The 17030-nt window shown below is 35.5% G+C and overlaps 1 protein-coding gene across 50 annotated transcripts in view; it reads left to right on the plus strand.

Annotated features, from left to right (window-relative positions):
* Positions 1-17030, plus strand: part of SEC31A (SEC31 homolog A, COPII coat complex component) — an 87900-nt gene that overhangs the window by 38762 nt on the left and 32108 nt on the right. For 33 of the 50 annotated variants that reach the window (XM_023637813.2, XM_023637822.2, XM_023637823.2 and 30 more), the window contains 10 exons: positions 60-212; positions 5496-5732; positions 6649-6723; positions 8434-8472; positions 8961-9038; positions 12045-12120; positions 12538-12716; positions 13857-13983; positions 15234-15379; positions 16634-16807. In XM_023637813.2, the coding sequence (XP_023493581.1) occupies positions 60-212; positions 5496-5732; positions 6649-6723; positions 8434-8472; positions 8961-9038; positions 12045-12120; positions 12538-12716; positions 13857-13983; positions 15234-15379; positions 16634-16807 (1284 nt within the window). The remainder of the gene's footprint in view (positions 1-59; positions 213-5495; positions 5733-6648; positions 6724-8433; positions 8473-8960; positions 9039-12044; positions 12121-12537; positions 12717-13856; positions 13984-15233; positions 15380-16633; positions 16808-17030) is intronic. The other 17 variants (XM_070263577.1, XM_070263590.1, XM_070263562.1 and 14 more) reach the window with 1 other exon arrangement.

Consider the following 17030-nt stretch of genomic DNA (forward strand, 5'->3'; position numbering starts at 1 on the left):
ACTTGAAAACATGTAATATATTCTTGTATAAGTTACAAATTCTGATGTTTATTTTTTAGCTTTCATCATCTTTTGGAAATCTTGATCCCTTTGGCACAGGACAGCCCCTTCCTCCATTACAAATTCCTCAGCAGACTGCTCAGCATAATATAGTGTTGCCTCTGAAGAAGCCACCCAAGTGGATCCGAAGGCCTGTTGGGGCTTCTTTTTCAGTAGGTGGATTTGTTTTTATGGTCCATAAGCATAAAGGACTTATCATATTAAAGTGTTATTATAGGATCACTCAGATGGAAGAAGATTGAGTTGAGATGTGTTTCTGGGTTTTTCATCAATCGAAATAGTTTCTCAGGAACAATGGGACCTACTCCCTTTTTTTCTTTTATTTTTTGAATTGTGGTAAATATATATAACATAAAATTTACCATTTTAAAATGTACAGTTCAGTGACATTAAGTACATGCACATTATTGTGCAACCTTCACACCATCCATCTCCTTCACCTTATTAAACTTGTCTTTCTTATCTATCTCACCTTCCTTCATTCTTTGTTTTCTTTGGAGGAGGACGTATCCTCCTTTCTTCTCTTCTTCCCTTCCTGCTAGCTTTTTTTTAATTGTCAATTTCATTTATTTATTTATTTTGTTTTATTTATTTTGGTGAGAAAGAGCAGCCTTGCGCTAACATCTGTTGCCAATCTTCCTCTTTTTGCTTGAGGAAGATTGTTACTGAGCCAACATCTGTGCCAGTTTTCCTCTATTTTGTGTGTGGGACACTGTCATAGTCTGGCTTGATGAGCAATGTGTAAGTCTGCATCTGGGATCTGAACCTGCAAACTGCAGGCTGCTGAAGAGGAGCGCACAAACCTCACCACGCCACTGGGTCAGTCCCAGGTTGTTTTATTTTTTATGGTAAAAAACACGTAACATAAAATTTACCATCTTAACTATTTTTAAGTGTACAGTACAGTATGTTAACTATATGCATATTGTTGTGCAACAGATCTCTAGAACTTTTTCATCTTGCAAAACTGAAACTCTATCCTTATTAAACCACAACTGCCCATTTTCCCCTCCCCTAACCACTGGTCATCACATTCTACTTTCTGTTTCTATGAGTTTGACTACTTTAGATACTTCATATAGGTGGAATCATGCAGTATTTGTCTTTTTGTGTTTGGCTCATTTCACTTAGCATAATGTCCTCCAGGTTCATCCATGTTGTGGTGTATGACAGGATTTCGTTCTTTTAAAAGGCTGACTAATATTCCATTGTATATATATATATATATATATACACACCACATTTTCTTTATCCATTTATTTATCAGTGGACATTTAGGTTGCTTCCACCTCTTGGCTGTTGTGAATAATGCTGCTATGAACATTTGTGTGCAAATATCTCTTCAACATCCTATTTTCAATTCTTTTGGATACATACCCAGAAGTAGGATTGCTGGATCTATTTTTAATTTTTGAGGAACCTCCATACTGTTTTCCCATAGTGGCTGTACCATTTTACATTCCAATCAACAGAGCATAACGGTTCCAATTTCTCCATATCCTCATTAACTTGTATTATTTACTAATTTTTAGATAGCCATCCTAATGCATATGAGGTAATACCTCATTGTGGTTTTGATTTGCATTTCCCTAATAAATACTGATGTGGAGCATCTTTTCATGTCTCTGTTGGCCATTTGTATGTCATCTTTGGAGAAATGTCTATTCAAGTCCTTTGCCCATTTTTTTAATCAGATTGTTTTTTATTGTTGTTAAGTTGTAGGAATTCTTTATATATTCTGGATATTAACTCCTTATCAGATAAATGATTTGCAAATATTTTCTCCCGTTCTTTAGTTTGCCTTTTTACCCTGTTAATTGTTTCCTTTGCCATGCAGAAGCCTCGTTTGTCTGTTTTTACTTTTGTTGCCTTTGCTTTTGGTATCATATCTAAGAAATCATTGCCAAGTTAATGTCCTCAAGCTTCAGCTTTGAAAACTCTGGCCATTCCTATAGACCAGAAAGAAGAAATAAAGTCTTTTCCTAAATATTCTTATTTCACTTCTGTTTTTAAAAATCTTGTATGGAATAGTCCATTTGTCTGATGTTGGGTTACTTTCTTCCTACAAGTACAATAAAACCTCCTTAATAATAATATTAATACCTAAAATTTATTTCTTTCTTATTATGTGCCAGGCACTGTTCTAAGCATTTTGCATATAGTAACTCATTTAATTCTCACAACTACCTTATAAAATAGCTACCACTGTAACCTCCATTTTGCAGATGAAGAGCAAATTAAATAGCTTGTCTAATATTAGAGTTATAAAGCTTATAGCTTTTCTACTGGCAGTCTAATCAAATGCCTGCTATACATAATGATAAAGGGAGTCTCTCAGTAATAATGCCTAAAAGTTATGATATTAAACTTGGTATTTTGTTCAACTGCCCCATCCCGTTTTGTATCATCATAACAGAATTTTATACGTCGTAGAATTCTATATCTTCACCTTTCCCAAAACTGAGTGAATCATCTTCAGTGCAATTACTGTTGCATTCTTGCTATCATTTTTCTATTAACCAGGCCCATGTGTTCATTTCTTATGTCCGAGTATTGATCTCTTTATAAATCTCCTGGATTTATTTCTTCCTTTTAAATTGCTATTGCTCTGCCTAATTCTTCTTTTCACACTGAACTGTTAGATGACTGCATGTCCTATTGCTTGTCTTTTCCCCTCCAGTCCATATTACGTATTCTAGATTAGTCTTCCTAAAATAAACCTTTGATGATGTCACTCATAAATCCACTCTGTGGATTAATTAATCTTCTCATCCCTTCTGTCTGGTCTTCTCTACTGTCTGCATTCCTGCCTTTGAATCTTTGCTTTTGTTTGTGACTTTCCACCTTACCTGTTGAATCCTAACTGTCCATCTAGTTAGTTCATTCCTTCTTTAAGTAGTTAACATTTATTGCTACAAAATTATATATGTACAAAGTTTAAAAGAAAATCAAACTGTACAAAAAGCTCCTCCCTTACCCCCAAATATAAGCTACTGGAGGACAGAAACTGTCTAGTTCACAGGTATATTTTCAGTGCCTGACAAATAGAAGATGTTCACTATATATCTATCTTTGACATGAAAAGTGAACATCTTTCTCTCCCCGTATTCCCACCTCCACTCACTAGTATTAGAGTATTAGAAAGACAATAAATAACACTCATTTCTTTTCCATTTGAGTTTGGAACCAAATGAGAGAGAGAATCAAAATATCAGCTTTGGTGCAGCCGTGAACTAGATTGGAGGCTATGGTGTAGACGTGCAGCCATATGGACCTTGTAACAAGCTAGAACATAGGCTCCATGAGAGCTGGGCCTTAGTCTTTTTCTGTTTGCCTCTATAGCCCCAGTATGTGATTCAATAAACAGTTTTTTAGCTTCACCCCTGTATTAGGCAGCCTTACCAGCCTAGTTACGGGGAGATCTAGGTACTGTAGGACTTTCCTTGAAGGTGTAGGCAACTTATCTACATGTACTATCACTGTATGCAGGAAGACATACAAAAGGAAGCCCTGAAGAGCTGATGCAAGTATGCTGCATTTCTTCCCTGTAAAACGATGTCGCTCAGTCCTGTCCCGGGAGAGTGCGAAGGACAATGGAAGTGTCCTTCCTCTGCTCTCCCATCTTATAGAGTGCAGTGAAAATTCCCTCTCTGTGGACATGAGGGGTAGAACATCAATGTCCCCTTCAAATATCTTTAGGTTACCATTATCGAAGTTTTAGAATTTTGGTTATTTTTATGATTATCTTTATAAATGTAAATAATTTACCTAAACGTCCATGTCTTGACATATCAACTTTATATAGTATTAATTGAAACTTTTCTCTGCAGTATTAAATTAGTGCATTTATACTTTCTTCCAATTTTTTTCTTTCCAAATTTTTGTATTTCTTCCAATTTTTGTAAATTACGTTATTTTTACATTGCTAAGATTTTAAAAATATTTTTACTGTGTTCAGTTTGTTTTCCATATTTGTTTTAGTTGATTTAAAAAACTGATGACTAAAAGCATTTACGTTATTATAATTATGTAATATAATATTAATATTAGATAGAACCAAGTAAATGAATAAACCTAATCAACTTATGAAACCCAATTTAGATCTTGTCTCTGAGTCCAGTTTTCCCCAACTTCCCTAGAATTTGGGGAAACCCAGTGGTTTTGGCCTTTTGTGAAGTTCCATATTATGTGTACCTCATTCAGCACTTATATGTGCCTGTTGTATCCAGTTCTGTTTCCATGTTAAGTTCCTTAAGGATAGTAGTTTGTGTTTTCGTATGTCTTGGTATTTCCTACAATGCCTGACGTTACAAACACTTTGAAAATATTAGTCATTTCATAGGATAAATTTGTATAAAGACCATAATCCTTGTACAGAGTTACTGAGTATAAAGAAGCAAATTTGGTCCTGTGCTTCCTTCTTTACCTACATTTATTTTTTATGAATATAATAATCAGGTATTAGCTATCTACTTGCTACATACAAGGCAGATATGGAGTACTGTAGGAGATACAAGAATAAAGTAGACACAGAGCCTTCCTTGTAGGTGTAAGGGAGACGCAACTTTGCATCTGCTCTCCTAGGGTTTTCCACTGGGCCTGAGAATTAAATTGACGTAAGACATTAACAGGAGAAAAGCATACAGATTTTCACATGTGCACACACACAGGAGCCCCCATAGGGAGAGGAAGACCCAAACAAATGGCAAAACCTAAGTGTTTATATACTAGGTTGAACAAAGAATGGCAATTGTGGAAAAGTAACTAAAATATATAGGGAGACTAAAGGGAGATAATTATTTAAGATGGTCTGTTTGTACATAGTTCTCTCGGCATCTCTGGTAATAAGAATGTTTCTCTCCTCCTGGGATAGGGAGAGCAGCTCTCACATGGGAGTTTCATCTCCTGCTTTCAGGAAGAAAAGAGGAAGTCACAGTGCCTTTCTTGCTCCTGCTGTTTGTCAAGTAGTCTTTAGCTCAACATAATTCTTATGGCAAATGGCGTATTTTGGACTGGCATGTTCTGTCACCCTGTAAAGTTTAGAACCTAGAACAGAAGGTTAGGCAAATACAGATAGCTAATAGATGAGTCAAAAGAGATATAATATACTGAGGGCATCTGGGATGGAAGAGGTGACATTTGCTTGGGCCTTGAGAAGTAGCATCGAGTATGTGGAAATTAGTAAAAACAAGTAGGTGAGAAATAGTGGGGTGCAGTAAATAGTACATTTTATCTAGAAGGTGGGTAGTGTGAGGAGGAATGGTAATTGAAGGCTGGGGTCAGACTGTGGAGTACGGGAGAGTGTATCAGCTGATTTTATCCAAAATGAGAGAGATTTAGACCACAGTTCTTTCCATTAGCAGATTTACGATAAGCATGGTTTTTGACCACATCTTTGTGGTTCAGACTGATTTTGTTCATTTGTTCTTTTACAGTTTGGTGGCAAACTGGTCACCTTTGAGAACATCAGGATGCAGTCTCAGCAGGGAGCTGAGCAGCAGCAGCAGCAGCACCACGTGTTCATTAGTCAGGTTGTAACGGAAAAGGAGTTCCTCAGCCGATCGGACCAGCTTCAGCAGGTCGTGCAGTCACAAGGATTTGTCAGTTATTGTCAGAAAAAAATTGATGCTTCTCAGACTGAGTTTGAAAAAAATGTGTGGTCCTTTTTGAAGGTAAGGTTGGTATTAAAACAATTTTATTTCATTATCTGCAAATTTAACTATTCCTATTATATTCTAAATCTTTCTTCCTATTAAAGAAACAGTTGGAAGAATGTGATTTCAGGAATTCATTATGAAATTAAAGAAACCTTATGAAGAGCACACGACCTAAATTTTTATGTCAAGAGTTCTTCCTTCTCTGCTTTGAAAAGCCTGTTATAAAGTACTTTTTTATAAATAAAAAAATGATATGATATATGTATTTAAATGAGAGAGACATAACATTCAGCAGACCTATTTTAAAATTGGAACATAGAGCTTAGTATAATAAACATAAAATATTTAATTTCTGTACTAGATCCAGTGAAGGAAAACGGGAAAAGAGGGAAGAGCTATAGGGGAGAGAGGTTGGAGGAATTTCTCATCCCTTTACTCAGTTCCATTTATGGCAGTAGAATAACAAATGGAATTTTCTGGTTGGTCATTTTGCCTCCATGGGAATGTCTATTTCTTGATACTAAATTTTGCAAAGAAAGGAGATCTCAAATACAATACGGTTGAATTCTAAAATTATGGAATTTATTTTTATATTTTTTAATTAAATAATAATTTTGGGGAAAAGTTTTAAGACATTGAATGTTCCACATAGTGTGAGTTTTGCATTCATATAACCTTTGGACATGAGTTAGTTTGTATTTATAAAAATTATAGTTTAAAAGTAAGCTTTATTCAACTGGGATAATTAATTACTAGTATACTTACTATTAAAAAAGATAACTATCCTTTGGATTCTTTCTTTCAGTGAACATTCTAGTTGATATAGTAGACTTTAGATATTTTTAATCATTCTACATGGGCTTTTTTTAATTAATTAAAAGTTAGGCCTTTAAATGCAAGTCTTTGTTTTAAGAATATGTGTTTTTTTAAGGTAAACTTTGAGAATGATTCTCGTGGAAAATACCTTGAACTTCTAGGATACAGAAAAGAAGACCTAGGAAAGAAGGTAAACTTTTGGGAAAGGTAAAAGGCTGTGTTTCTACAAGTAAAACATTTATGTAGCATAGGTGGTTTTTTAATAAAGTTGTACACAGATTATCTCAAATCATTCAGTAAACATTTAATAAGAATTTGTGTTCAGTTGCCAAAGTTTTGAATACATACTATTAAATGTGAAGCTCCACATTATATCTGGATTTAGAAGCTGCCGGGACCACCCTTAATTCAAACTTGATTTAAAGAGCTATGTTAGGGTGAATTGGGCTGGAAAGATGAGAGACTGTGAACCTCAAACACTGGAAATCACACTTCAGTTTTAAGAGGTTGTGTAACTAGTGGCCCTGGGGGACAAGAGAGAGGGCAGCTGTTAGGGATCACCCTGTGTTGACTGCAGCTCAAGTGATGGAAAAGAAGTTCCTATTTCAGGCCATCACGATTTTCCACCCTAGGTGCTTATTCCTTTAGCCTGCAATTCCCAAACTGTGTATTGAGTTGGTCTAGCTAACAAGTAGCTAGTAAATATTTTGGAGCATGGGTGATTTATTGTACTGAACCTGAATAAACAAAAAGTCCAAATGATTTGCTTCATATTTTAACTTAAAAAAAAAAAAACAAGATTCCCGGGACCAGTCCTGTGGCCAAGTGGTTGGGTTTCTGCGCTCCACTTCGGTGGCCCAGGGATTGACCAGTTTGGATCCTGGGCACAGACCTGGCACTGCTCATGGGCCATGTTGAGGCGGTCTCCCACATAGCACAATCAGAGGGACCTGCATCTGGAATATACAACTATGTACTGGGGCGCTTTGGGGAGAAGAACAAAAGAAAACAAGATGGGCAACAGATGTTAGCTCGGGTGCCAATCTTAAAAAAAAAAAAAAAGGTTCCCTTGTAAAAACAGGAAGTCAGATTTCAGTTTTATAGTTTTCTTCTCAGAGAGAGACTTGATTATTATTCCACAATGTTGACACGAACAGAAGTGAGAACACTGACTTTGGAAACCTTGAAGGAAATAGATTCTTTGACAGTGTAATTTGTATTAGCCGTTTGTCATTCTTTGAAAGTGACTAGTTTTCTGTAAAGCATTGCATGGTTGCCGCATGCATACTGCAGGCTGGATACAGTGCACTGTAGGCAATGCCCAGCACACTGGAGATGAGTGCTGTTCTGGTGCCACACAGAACCGGGGTCACAGCACAGCCCCACTGCTTACTAGCTTTGTGTCTTTGCTTACTCCTTTAGATTTTTGCATATTTAACTTTATTGTTAGTCTGGACTTGATGCTGTAAGTTTTTTAGATTTGCAAGAGATTAATATGAAAGTTTACTGCATACCTGATAGCAAAAAATGAGGAAATAGAATCTGATTGTCAAAGTACTTCTAATAGCAGTTCTTTCCATAGTGAATACCCGAAGAAATATTTTATTAAGTTAACTATAGTTATCTTATTTAAAACAAAGTAGGAGAAAACATGCTTGTTTTGAGGTTTTGTGATTGAATAGCAGAGTGAGATGACATGTGAGCAATAGAACTCCACGTGATTGAAACTAGAACCACTGAGAATCAGTTCTATGCAAGTTTTATTCTTTTCTTAAATATACTATCCCTGATCTGAACTTCTGTGGTGTTTTCCCAATGAAAATGGAGTAAGAGGTGAACATTTGCTACATGCATTGAAGTAGAATTCCATTTAGTAGGTGAGTTGTTATTTTTATTTCAGATTGCTTTGGCCTTGAACAAAGTGGATGGAACCGATGTGGTAAGAGAGCCTTTAAAAATAGCTACCTTCTAAAATTTTGGTTTAGATCATAACAAAGAAGGAAATGTAACTTAAGAATTTATCTGTTTTATAGCTTTATCATATAACAATAAATGCTGATTGTAGATATTTTAATAAATGAAGAATTCTCATTTTAAAATAGTGTCAGTTTAGTTAGTAAAGCATTCCTTTCTCTTGATGGTATTTGAATTTTTGCAAAGAGAGAAAGACAAAATCAACGACTGCTCAGATACTTAAGATCTTTGTTGCTGAGGAACGTTTGGTAGGGAAGAAAGGGACGGTCTTAGCAGTGGTGGCTCTTTGCTTGTCCTCTAATGGTGTTTCTCAAATAAATTTACTTAGTGTTGCTTCTTATCATTAAACTAGCTCTGAATGTTGTTGGTTGGGTCTTTTGTCTTCCTTGTTCACTAATAACCCTTTAGTGCTACATTCTTCAACCTTCTCTGTAATTGTTTTGTGTACCAAAGGCTCTTAAAGACTCTGACCAACTAGCACAGAGTGATGGGGAGGAGAGCCCTGCTGCTGAAGAGCAGCTCTTGGGAGAGGTATTTATTTTTTCATTTTTAATTATATTGGAAAAATATGTGATATTTATCTATCTCACGTTGAAATATGGAAAATTTTCTTGACTACTTGTTCCAAAGTAAAGCTGGAGTATATTGTTTTCTTAGAGATGTTTAGGGTAAGAGTCTATTTACTAGTTTGACGGAAGTATCATCTCTGAAATCTTTAGTTCGCTGACCTACTTCTGGATTATATGGTTTAAAATTAACAGTTGAGGGACTGGCCCTGTGGCCAAGTAGTGAAGTTCACGTGCTCTGCTTCGGCAGCCCAGGATTTCACTGGTTCGGATCCTGGGTGTGGACCTAGCACCGCTCATCAGGCCTTGCTGAGGCTGCATCCCTGGCACAACCAGAAGGACCTACAACTAGAATATACAACTATCTACTGGGGGGCTTGGGGAGAAGAAAAAGAAGAAACAAAAGATTGGCAACAGATGTTAGCTCATATGCCAATCTTTAAAAACAAAAAAAAATTAACATTTGATTTGAGATTAGTCAGATGGATATCAGGATGTCAAACTGGAAAGAGATTTTATTCAGAAATCCACCTTGCATTGCATGTAAAGTTAATGTTTTTCTTGGCACGTTAATGTGTAGGGCCCATTATCAGTGGCATAGGCTTCTGAATTCGTCTTGAATTTTGATTACAAGTAAAGAATATTTCACTAAATAAACTGATTGTCATGATTTACTATAAACATGTCCTGAGTTGTAGTTGACAATTTTTGTAAATACTTAAAAAGAGTCCTTGAACACAGAGTTGTATCATTAATTTTTTTCCTTTTAATTTTCTGGGGTTTTTTAACCACTAACAATTCTGTAATTTACTTTTCTTGCTTTCTGATTATATTTCATCTTGGAAAATTAATCGAGTTCTTATTTCTCATCTCATCTTTGACTTTTTCATTGTTCATTGTGATATGGGGATATCCTAACTATGAAATGTTTCTTACGATCATCAGTAAATTTGGACTAGCCCTGGTGATCTAGTGGTTAAGATTTGACGCTCTCCCTGGCCCAGCCCAGGTTTGTTTCTCCATCAGGGAACCACAACCACAACCATCTGTCAGTTGTCATACTATGATGGCTGCATGTTGCTGTGATGCTGAAAGCTATGCCACTGGTATTTCAAATACCAGTAGGGTCACCCATGGTAGACAGCTTTCAGCAGAGCTTCCAGACTAAGACAGACTAGGAAGATGGACCTGGCCATCCCACCTTGTGAATAGCAGTGGAGCCTTATCTGATAGAGTGCCAGAAGGTGAGAGGATGGCGCAAAAAGAAAAGACTAGGAAGCGTTCTCCTCTGCTGTACACAGGATTGGTAGGAGTTGGAATTGACTTGTTGGCACTTATAACAAAAATTTAGACTATTACAAGATGATTGTAAGAAACATTTTCCTTAAAAGCGGGTCTTCAAGCATTTACTTAACCTGAGAATAAAGGATATGGGTAAAATCTTACTAAAGATTTGAACTAATTTTGGGAATCCCTAGACAGAACTGTAGGATACGTTAAAAAATGTACTTCCATTTATGTACAAATAGGTTAGCTATGTATTATCAATAGAGGACCATTTGGAAATATACTCGTGAATTAATAGGTAAGAATAATATGTGTTTAACAAAACAGTAGTTATCAATGTATGTACTTTCAGAGTATTTGAAAAAATTTTGTTTAAGGAGGTAAAATCTTCCCCTTTATCTTGATGATGCTATTTGTTTATCAAACATAGTAGCTTACACATTGAAGATACTCAACACATAATAAATGGTCCATTTTTTTACCTTATGTATATTTCAAGTGTCTGTAAATAGAAGTTTATTAACTATTTTTAGAGAGCAAACTTGAAAGATTGTGAGTTAAAAGAAAAGGTTTTTTTAAAGTTTGTTATTAGTAAATATAGTCAGATCAGTGTCTGATTTATTCCTTAATGTGAATAGCTTAAGTTCTAAAATTTTTTTGTTTTTAAATTCTAAAATGCTTCTCTTGAATTGAGGAAATAATTAAGGTTATATTTACTCTCCTGTAGTAGTCTATATTAACTAGTTAAGCATTGTTTACAGATGATGCTCTGCACTGCTCTGCACTAAAATTGCCCAATCCAAAAATGACCCTGGCTCTGAATGTGAGGCGCTGACTTTCAGACGTGTAGGTCACACAATTGTGGAAGATAGGTGTTTTATCTCATGCAAGACAGCTATGTTTTTCTTTAAAAATTTCTTTGTAATCTCTTTGATATATTTTTGTTTCTTTTGAATTTTTATGCATAGAAAACATTTAAAGTGTTTGCCAGCAATATGCCTCCATTATATTTCTTTTCTTCTAAAGAAAGAAAATACTGAATTTGTTTTCACTCAGTCTTACAAGTTGTCTCAGAAACTTGTCGCAAAACTATTTGTTTTTAACAAACTAACTTCCTGTTCCAGGTATGACTAATTTAAGAGAATACAAAATCTCTAATTGAATTTGAGTATATTCATAAACAGTCTGTTTGTGTTGCATTTATATAAGAACACCAAGTGATTTTTTTTCCACAACTAATTCAATTAAAACAAAAAGACCCTGTAACTAAACCTAGTGGACAGAAGCTTTTAAATGTGTGAAAACAAGGTTGTTTTAAAATCTAAATATAGTATAATTAAAAACATGTATACTCTGCATGTTTCGAGCTACTTTTTGATGAGATATTTAAGAAAACAAGGATTCTTCAGCTTCAGTAACTTCTGAGCTACCAATAATAGATAGGTACACTTAAGTTTGTTTAACATTATTTCTCATGACCTTGGATTTTATATGTGATTGTATAGCGGGAGTTAATACTTAAGGAAGTCGTAGATCTTCATGTAAACTTGGATCTGAGAACTTTTCTGGGATAACTTGGCATGTCATCTAGTCAATAGGTGAATAATCGTATATAAATTTTTTTGCCACTAAATTGTTTCACAGTTTCATTCTGGGTAAATTGCTACCCTTTCCATCTCTTTAGCATATTAAAGAGGAAAAACAGGAATCTGAATTTTTACCCTCAGCTGGGAAAACATTTAACATCTCCATCAGTGGGGGTAAGTACCTGTTGGTTTTGATTTCTATTTTTTTTTAACCATTTGAAAGTAAATAGTCCCTAAGTTTAAGTTAGAAGTGTTTTGTCACAGGTGGTAGAGAGTTGAAAAGAACTCAGTTATCATTTAGTATATGTAATCAGTGCCTTGGAAATGGTAGTATGTTCTGACGCCTGTGTGATAGAAACTGTATAATGATCTTTATTATTCCAGTTTAAGCAATCTGGAAAATGTGTTGTTTTACCTGATTTTACTTACATGCATCTCAGTATACTTCCTTAGATCTCAACAGCTTGTGTGAGAAATTAGTGCCCCAGTAATATTCATAAATTAGTATTGAGTTCTCCATTGATAGGTATGGTATTTTTTCTTGTAACAAAAAATTTTGTTTAACTTGAATGTATTATTTATTTATTGCAGATATTGATGGTTTAATTACTCAGGCTTTGCTGACGGGTAACTTTGAGAGTGCTGTTGACCTTTGTTTACATGATAACCGCATGGCTGATGCCATTATATTGGCCATAGCAGGTGGACAAGAACTCTTGGCTCAAACCCAGAAAAAATATTTTGCAAAATCCCAAAGCAAAATTACCAGGGTATGTTATAAAAATAGATAAATAATGACATTTATCTGATTATAAGAGCAATACACTATTATTATTGATAATTGAAATGCAGGAAATAGTAAAGAACAAAAAACCTACCTATAATTTCTTGACCCAGAAATAGTTATTGTTAATAGTTTGGCATGATTATTCCAATTTTTATTGCATGTATAATTTTTAAAATGTAAAAAACTTTTCATATTTTTATCATATAAAAGTTATCATGTGGAAAATTTTAAAGATAAAAATTTTAACACCCCCTAATTCTTCCGTCAGATTGGTACATATCTTTTTTCACCTCTTTCTATTATGTATTGGTAGAATTTTTAAAACAGAATCAGGTTCATATATGTATATATACGTGCTGTTTTATTTATAGATATTGTCACTTACATTGTGAACATTTTCCCATAGCATTAAAGATTCTTACAAACATTTTTAATTGCTATATAATAGTCTATAGTAAAGGTACATTATTTCCCTTATTTGGGGGTGTTCCAGTAGTTTCGAATATTTTCCTAATGTAGATAAGATGGTGACCAACATTCTTGTTGTGCCTAAAGATTTATACAGATTTCTGATTGTCTGGTGAGGCTGTAGGCCTAGGAAAGGAGAGTTGTCCCAGTGTCAGGCCCATCAGCACTGGTGGTTGTCTCCCCAGCCTTCCTTGTGTTACTCCCTCCTCTGCTCACTTTAAGCCACAGCGGCTGGCTTTCAGTTCCTCACACAATCCCTGTGCCTTTCTCCCTTGTGACTTTGCACCCAGTGTTCCCTTGGCCTGTGATGTTTTTTCTTCTCGATGAAGTTAATTCTGACTTTATATCTCAAATGTCTGTATGCTCAGAAAGTTTTCTTGATCCATCAGACCAGGTCATATCTTCCTGTTAAATGTTTTGATAACACCCTATACTTCTCAGCATTTTATAACTGTGTGCGAATTTTTTTTTTTTGAGGAAACATAACACCATCTTTTATTTCAGTTGGTTCAAGGATATACTTCACTTTGCTGCCGCCTTATTCTGCATGAAGTACTGTGAATAGTAGTTTTAAAAGATATTATTGATTAGCCAGAGTTAATTTTTATTAACATACCAAAGGCTTTTAATTCTCCCTTTGTTTTCCTTTCCCAAGCTAATTACTGCAGTGGTGATGAAGAACTGGAGAGAGATTGTTGAGTCTTGTGACCTTAGAAATTGGAGAGAGGCTTTAGCTGCAGTCTTGACTTATGCTAAACCAGATGAGTTTTCAGCCCTTTGTGGTAAGAAAATGAACTTTATGTTTATATTATGTATATGGCATGGTATATTGTAAATAAAATTAGACAAATTTTATTAGAAATTTTTGTAAACCTACTAATCACAAATATGAAAAAGTTCTCATTTGAATGCTTTTCTTGGAATTATTAACTTCATTACTTCTCCATGCCTAGTCATTTTTTTTTTTAATGAAGTTTCTTTCTTTTTTTTTATTTTTATTTTTTGGTGGGGAACATTGGCCCTGAGCTAACATCTGTTGCCACTGTTCCTCCTTTTTAACTTTTTTCTTCCCCAAAGCCCCAGTACATAGTTTTATATCCTAGTTGTAAGTCATTCTAGTTCTTCTATGTGGGACGCCACCACATCATGGCTTGATGAGTGGTGCTAGGTCCACACCCAGGATCTGAACCTGCAAACCCTGGGCCGCCTAAGCAGAGCACATGAACTTAACCACTCAGCCATGGGGCCAGCCCCTCATTATTATTAATAATACTGTTTAATGATTTTAGTTTCAGACAGACCAGACATGGGATCTTGCCTCTAGGAGTTACTAGCTGTATGACCTAGGAAAAATTACTTTCTAATCCTTAGGCTATTCATATGTAAAAGAGCTCATAATCAGCTCTCACTTAATAAATCTTAGCTTGATAAAATTAATAATTATAACATTTGAGTAGAAATTACCATTAAAGACCGTGACTAAACTAGTGGCTAAGGAATAATATTCATCATTTGCAAAACAGAAGCTTCAGGCTGCTAGTATAAGAACAAACAACTGTGTGCTACTTTGAGAGTATTATGAGAATTCAAAAATTATAAGATACTAACTTTATTGTCATATAATTTATAGCAGTCCTAGCTACTATTCATGTTTATTTTAGATGTGCCATATTTTAGACCACTGCTTACAAAAGTATCTGATGTGATGAAATGGAGTTAAATGTTCATTAGGATTTTTCTGTTCAAATATTATTCCCATTTATTATTTTTTCTAATATGAGTAATGGGAGTCCATTCTATAGCTAGGTATAGAATCTTGTGAAATCATTTGTTATGTACAATTTGTCACAACTCTTCCATTCAACAAATAAATATTTAGTGAGCATTTACTTGACAGGGTGATTTTGTCTCTTCCTGCTACTCATTGGTTGTGAAGTTGATACTTCTGAAAATATTATTGGGCTGCTCATGACCTCGTATACAGATTGCCTTGGGTGTAATTGCCTTATTTCGTTTTCCTCTTGATCTGTAGATCTTTTGGGAACCAGGCTTGAAAGTGAAGGTGATAGCCTCCTGCAAACGCAGGCCTGTCTCTGCTATATCTGTGCAGGGAATGTTGAGAAACTAGTTGCATGTTGGACTAAAGCTCAAGATGGAAGCAACCCTTTGTCCCTTCAGGTAATATCTTTGAAATGAAAGGTGCTTCCCTTTTAGGGTTGTCTTTCACCCCTCTTATATTCTAGGAATTGATTTATTCCAGAACTTCATCGCTTTTTTCCTACTTATTTATGCATTAGAAGTTTTTGTGCTGGGTAATTATGCATATTTATTGCTATATTTGAGGGGACAGAGTTTGAGATAATGGGACCGTAAAATGGGGTTGCAACTGTTTGTGAGATCATGGTTGTGATTTGGTAGTTTATTGGGGCAGTAGGTGGAAAGAGCATGAAAACAGCCCTCAGGTTTACTCTTTTTCCTCATGCTCCCCTCTCTGCCTCTGCTGACCCTGTCTGCCTTAGGCAAAGAAAGAAGCAATGTGGGGTAAGGAGTGGGGGGCACCCCAGTGCCAATGGAGAATCTTCATGGTTAAGGGAAAATGAAAGTAAGGGGTAAATGGAATCCCATGTAGCACCAGTACACGGGCAAGAGGGGAAGTAAAAGATGTGGGGACTACTCTCGGGCACTGAGTAAATGTATATTAAGATTTTTTTCCTAAGCATTTAATCAGTAGAGTCTCATGATGTTTCAGTCAAATATTTATCTCTGAAAAGAAATTTTGTCAGTAGGGTGGTTGTTTTAAAGATCACTCTATTAAAACTGAAAATCTGGTAGGAAATCAAGGTTTTCCTTCTAAGTGTTTCTAAGAGAAAATACACTTGTTTCTCACTTCTGGACTTGTGTACCTACGAAGGGCAAGATATTCTTGTGCTTTATACCTGAAGTATAGCTCCCCATTTTTGAAAGAATTGGTCTTGAAGAACAACATGAGAAACTTTAGATTGAAATGGTGAGCCCATTTTGATGTCACCTTGTAGTAGTAATATTTTTATAGTACGTATAGATAGTATGATGTTGATGTTTTACTCATGGTTCCAGCAGCTATGCTGGAACCCAGTTTCTGCCTTTGCACATCTGCCTATCACTTTCACTTTGGATATTTGCCTATTTGAGTTCACAAGACAAGCAAGCATCTGGCAGTTTAACGATGTTTAGGAGAAGGTGGTAACCTTTGCCCTATCCATGAGTACTTCTTACTTTTTCAGTTCCCTAAATGGTGGTCAACTATTGCAGACCTTTCTAAGAGAGATGGTAATAGGTACTGTACTTTTCGTAGGTTTTGGAAATCTTAGTAACTCAGTATCTTTTCCAGCTTCCTCTCATACACATCTTGGTATCTTTGTTTCTCTTTCACTCCTTCTTTTTCTCACTTAGGATCTGATTGAGAAAGTTGTCATTCTGCGAAAAGCTGTACAACTCACCCAAGCCGTGGACACTAATACTGTAGGAGTTCTCTTGGCTGAGAAGATGAGTCAGTACGCCAATTTGTTGGCAGCCCAGGGCAGTATTGCTGCAGCCTTGGCTTTTCTTCCAGAAAACACCAACCAGGTAATTAAAATTGACCATTTATCATCTTTTAATGTCTGAGTAAGGTGAGTCCAGCAGATAGTACTCAATATTAAACATAAGCATACTAGTAGGTGGAATGTTTTGGAGCAGTTGAATTTCTATTACCTAAGTCTAGGTGAATGTTATTGACGATTCTTCAAGGATCATTTACCCAGGCTGTGTCAGAGAGACAGGATGCTCTTGTAGTGTGATAGATCCCCTT

This window comes from Equus caballus, chromosome 3, assembly GCF_041296265.1.
Source record: "Equus caballus isolate H_3958 breed thoroughbred chromosome 3, TB-T2T, whole genome shotgun sequence".
Lineage (NCBI taxonomy): Eukaryota > Metazoa > Chordata > Mammalia > Perissodactyla > Equidae > Equus > Equus caballus.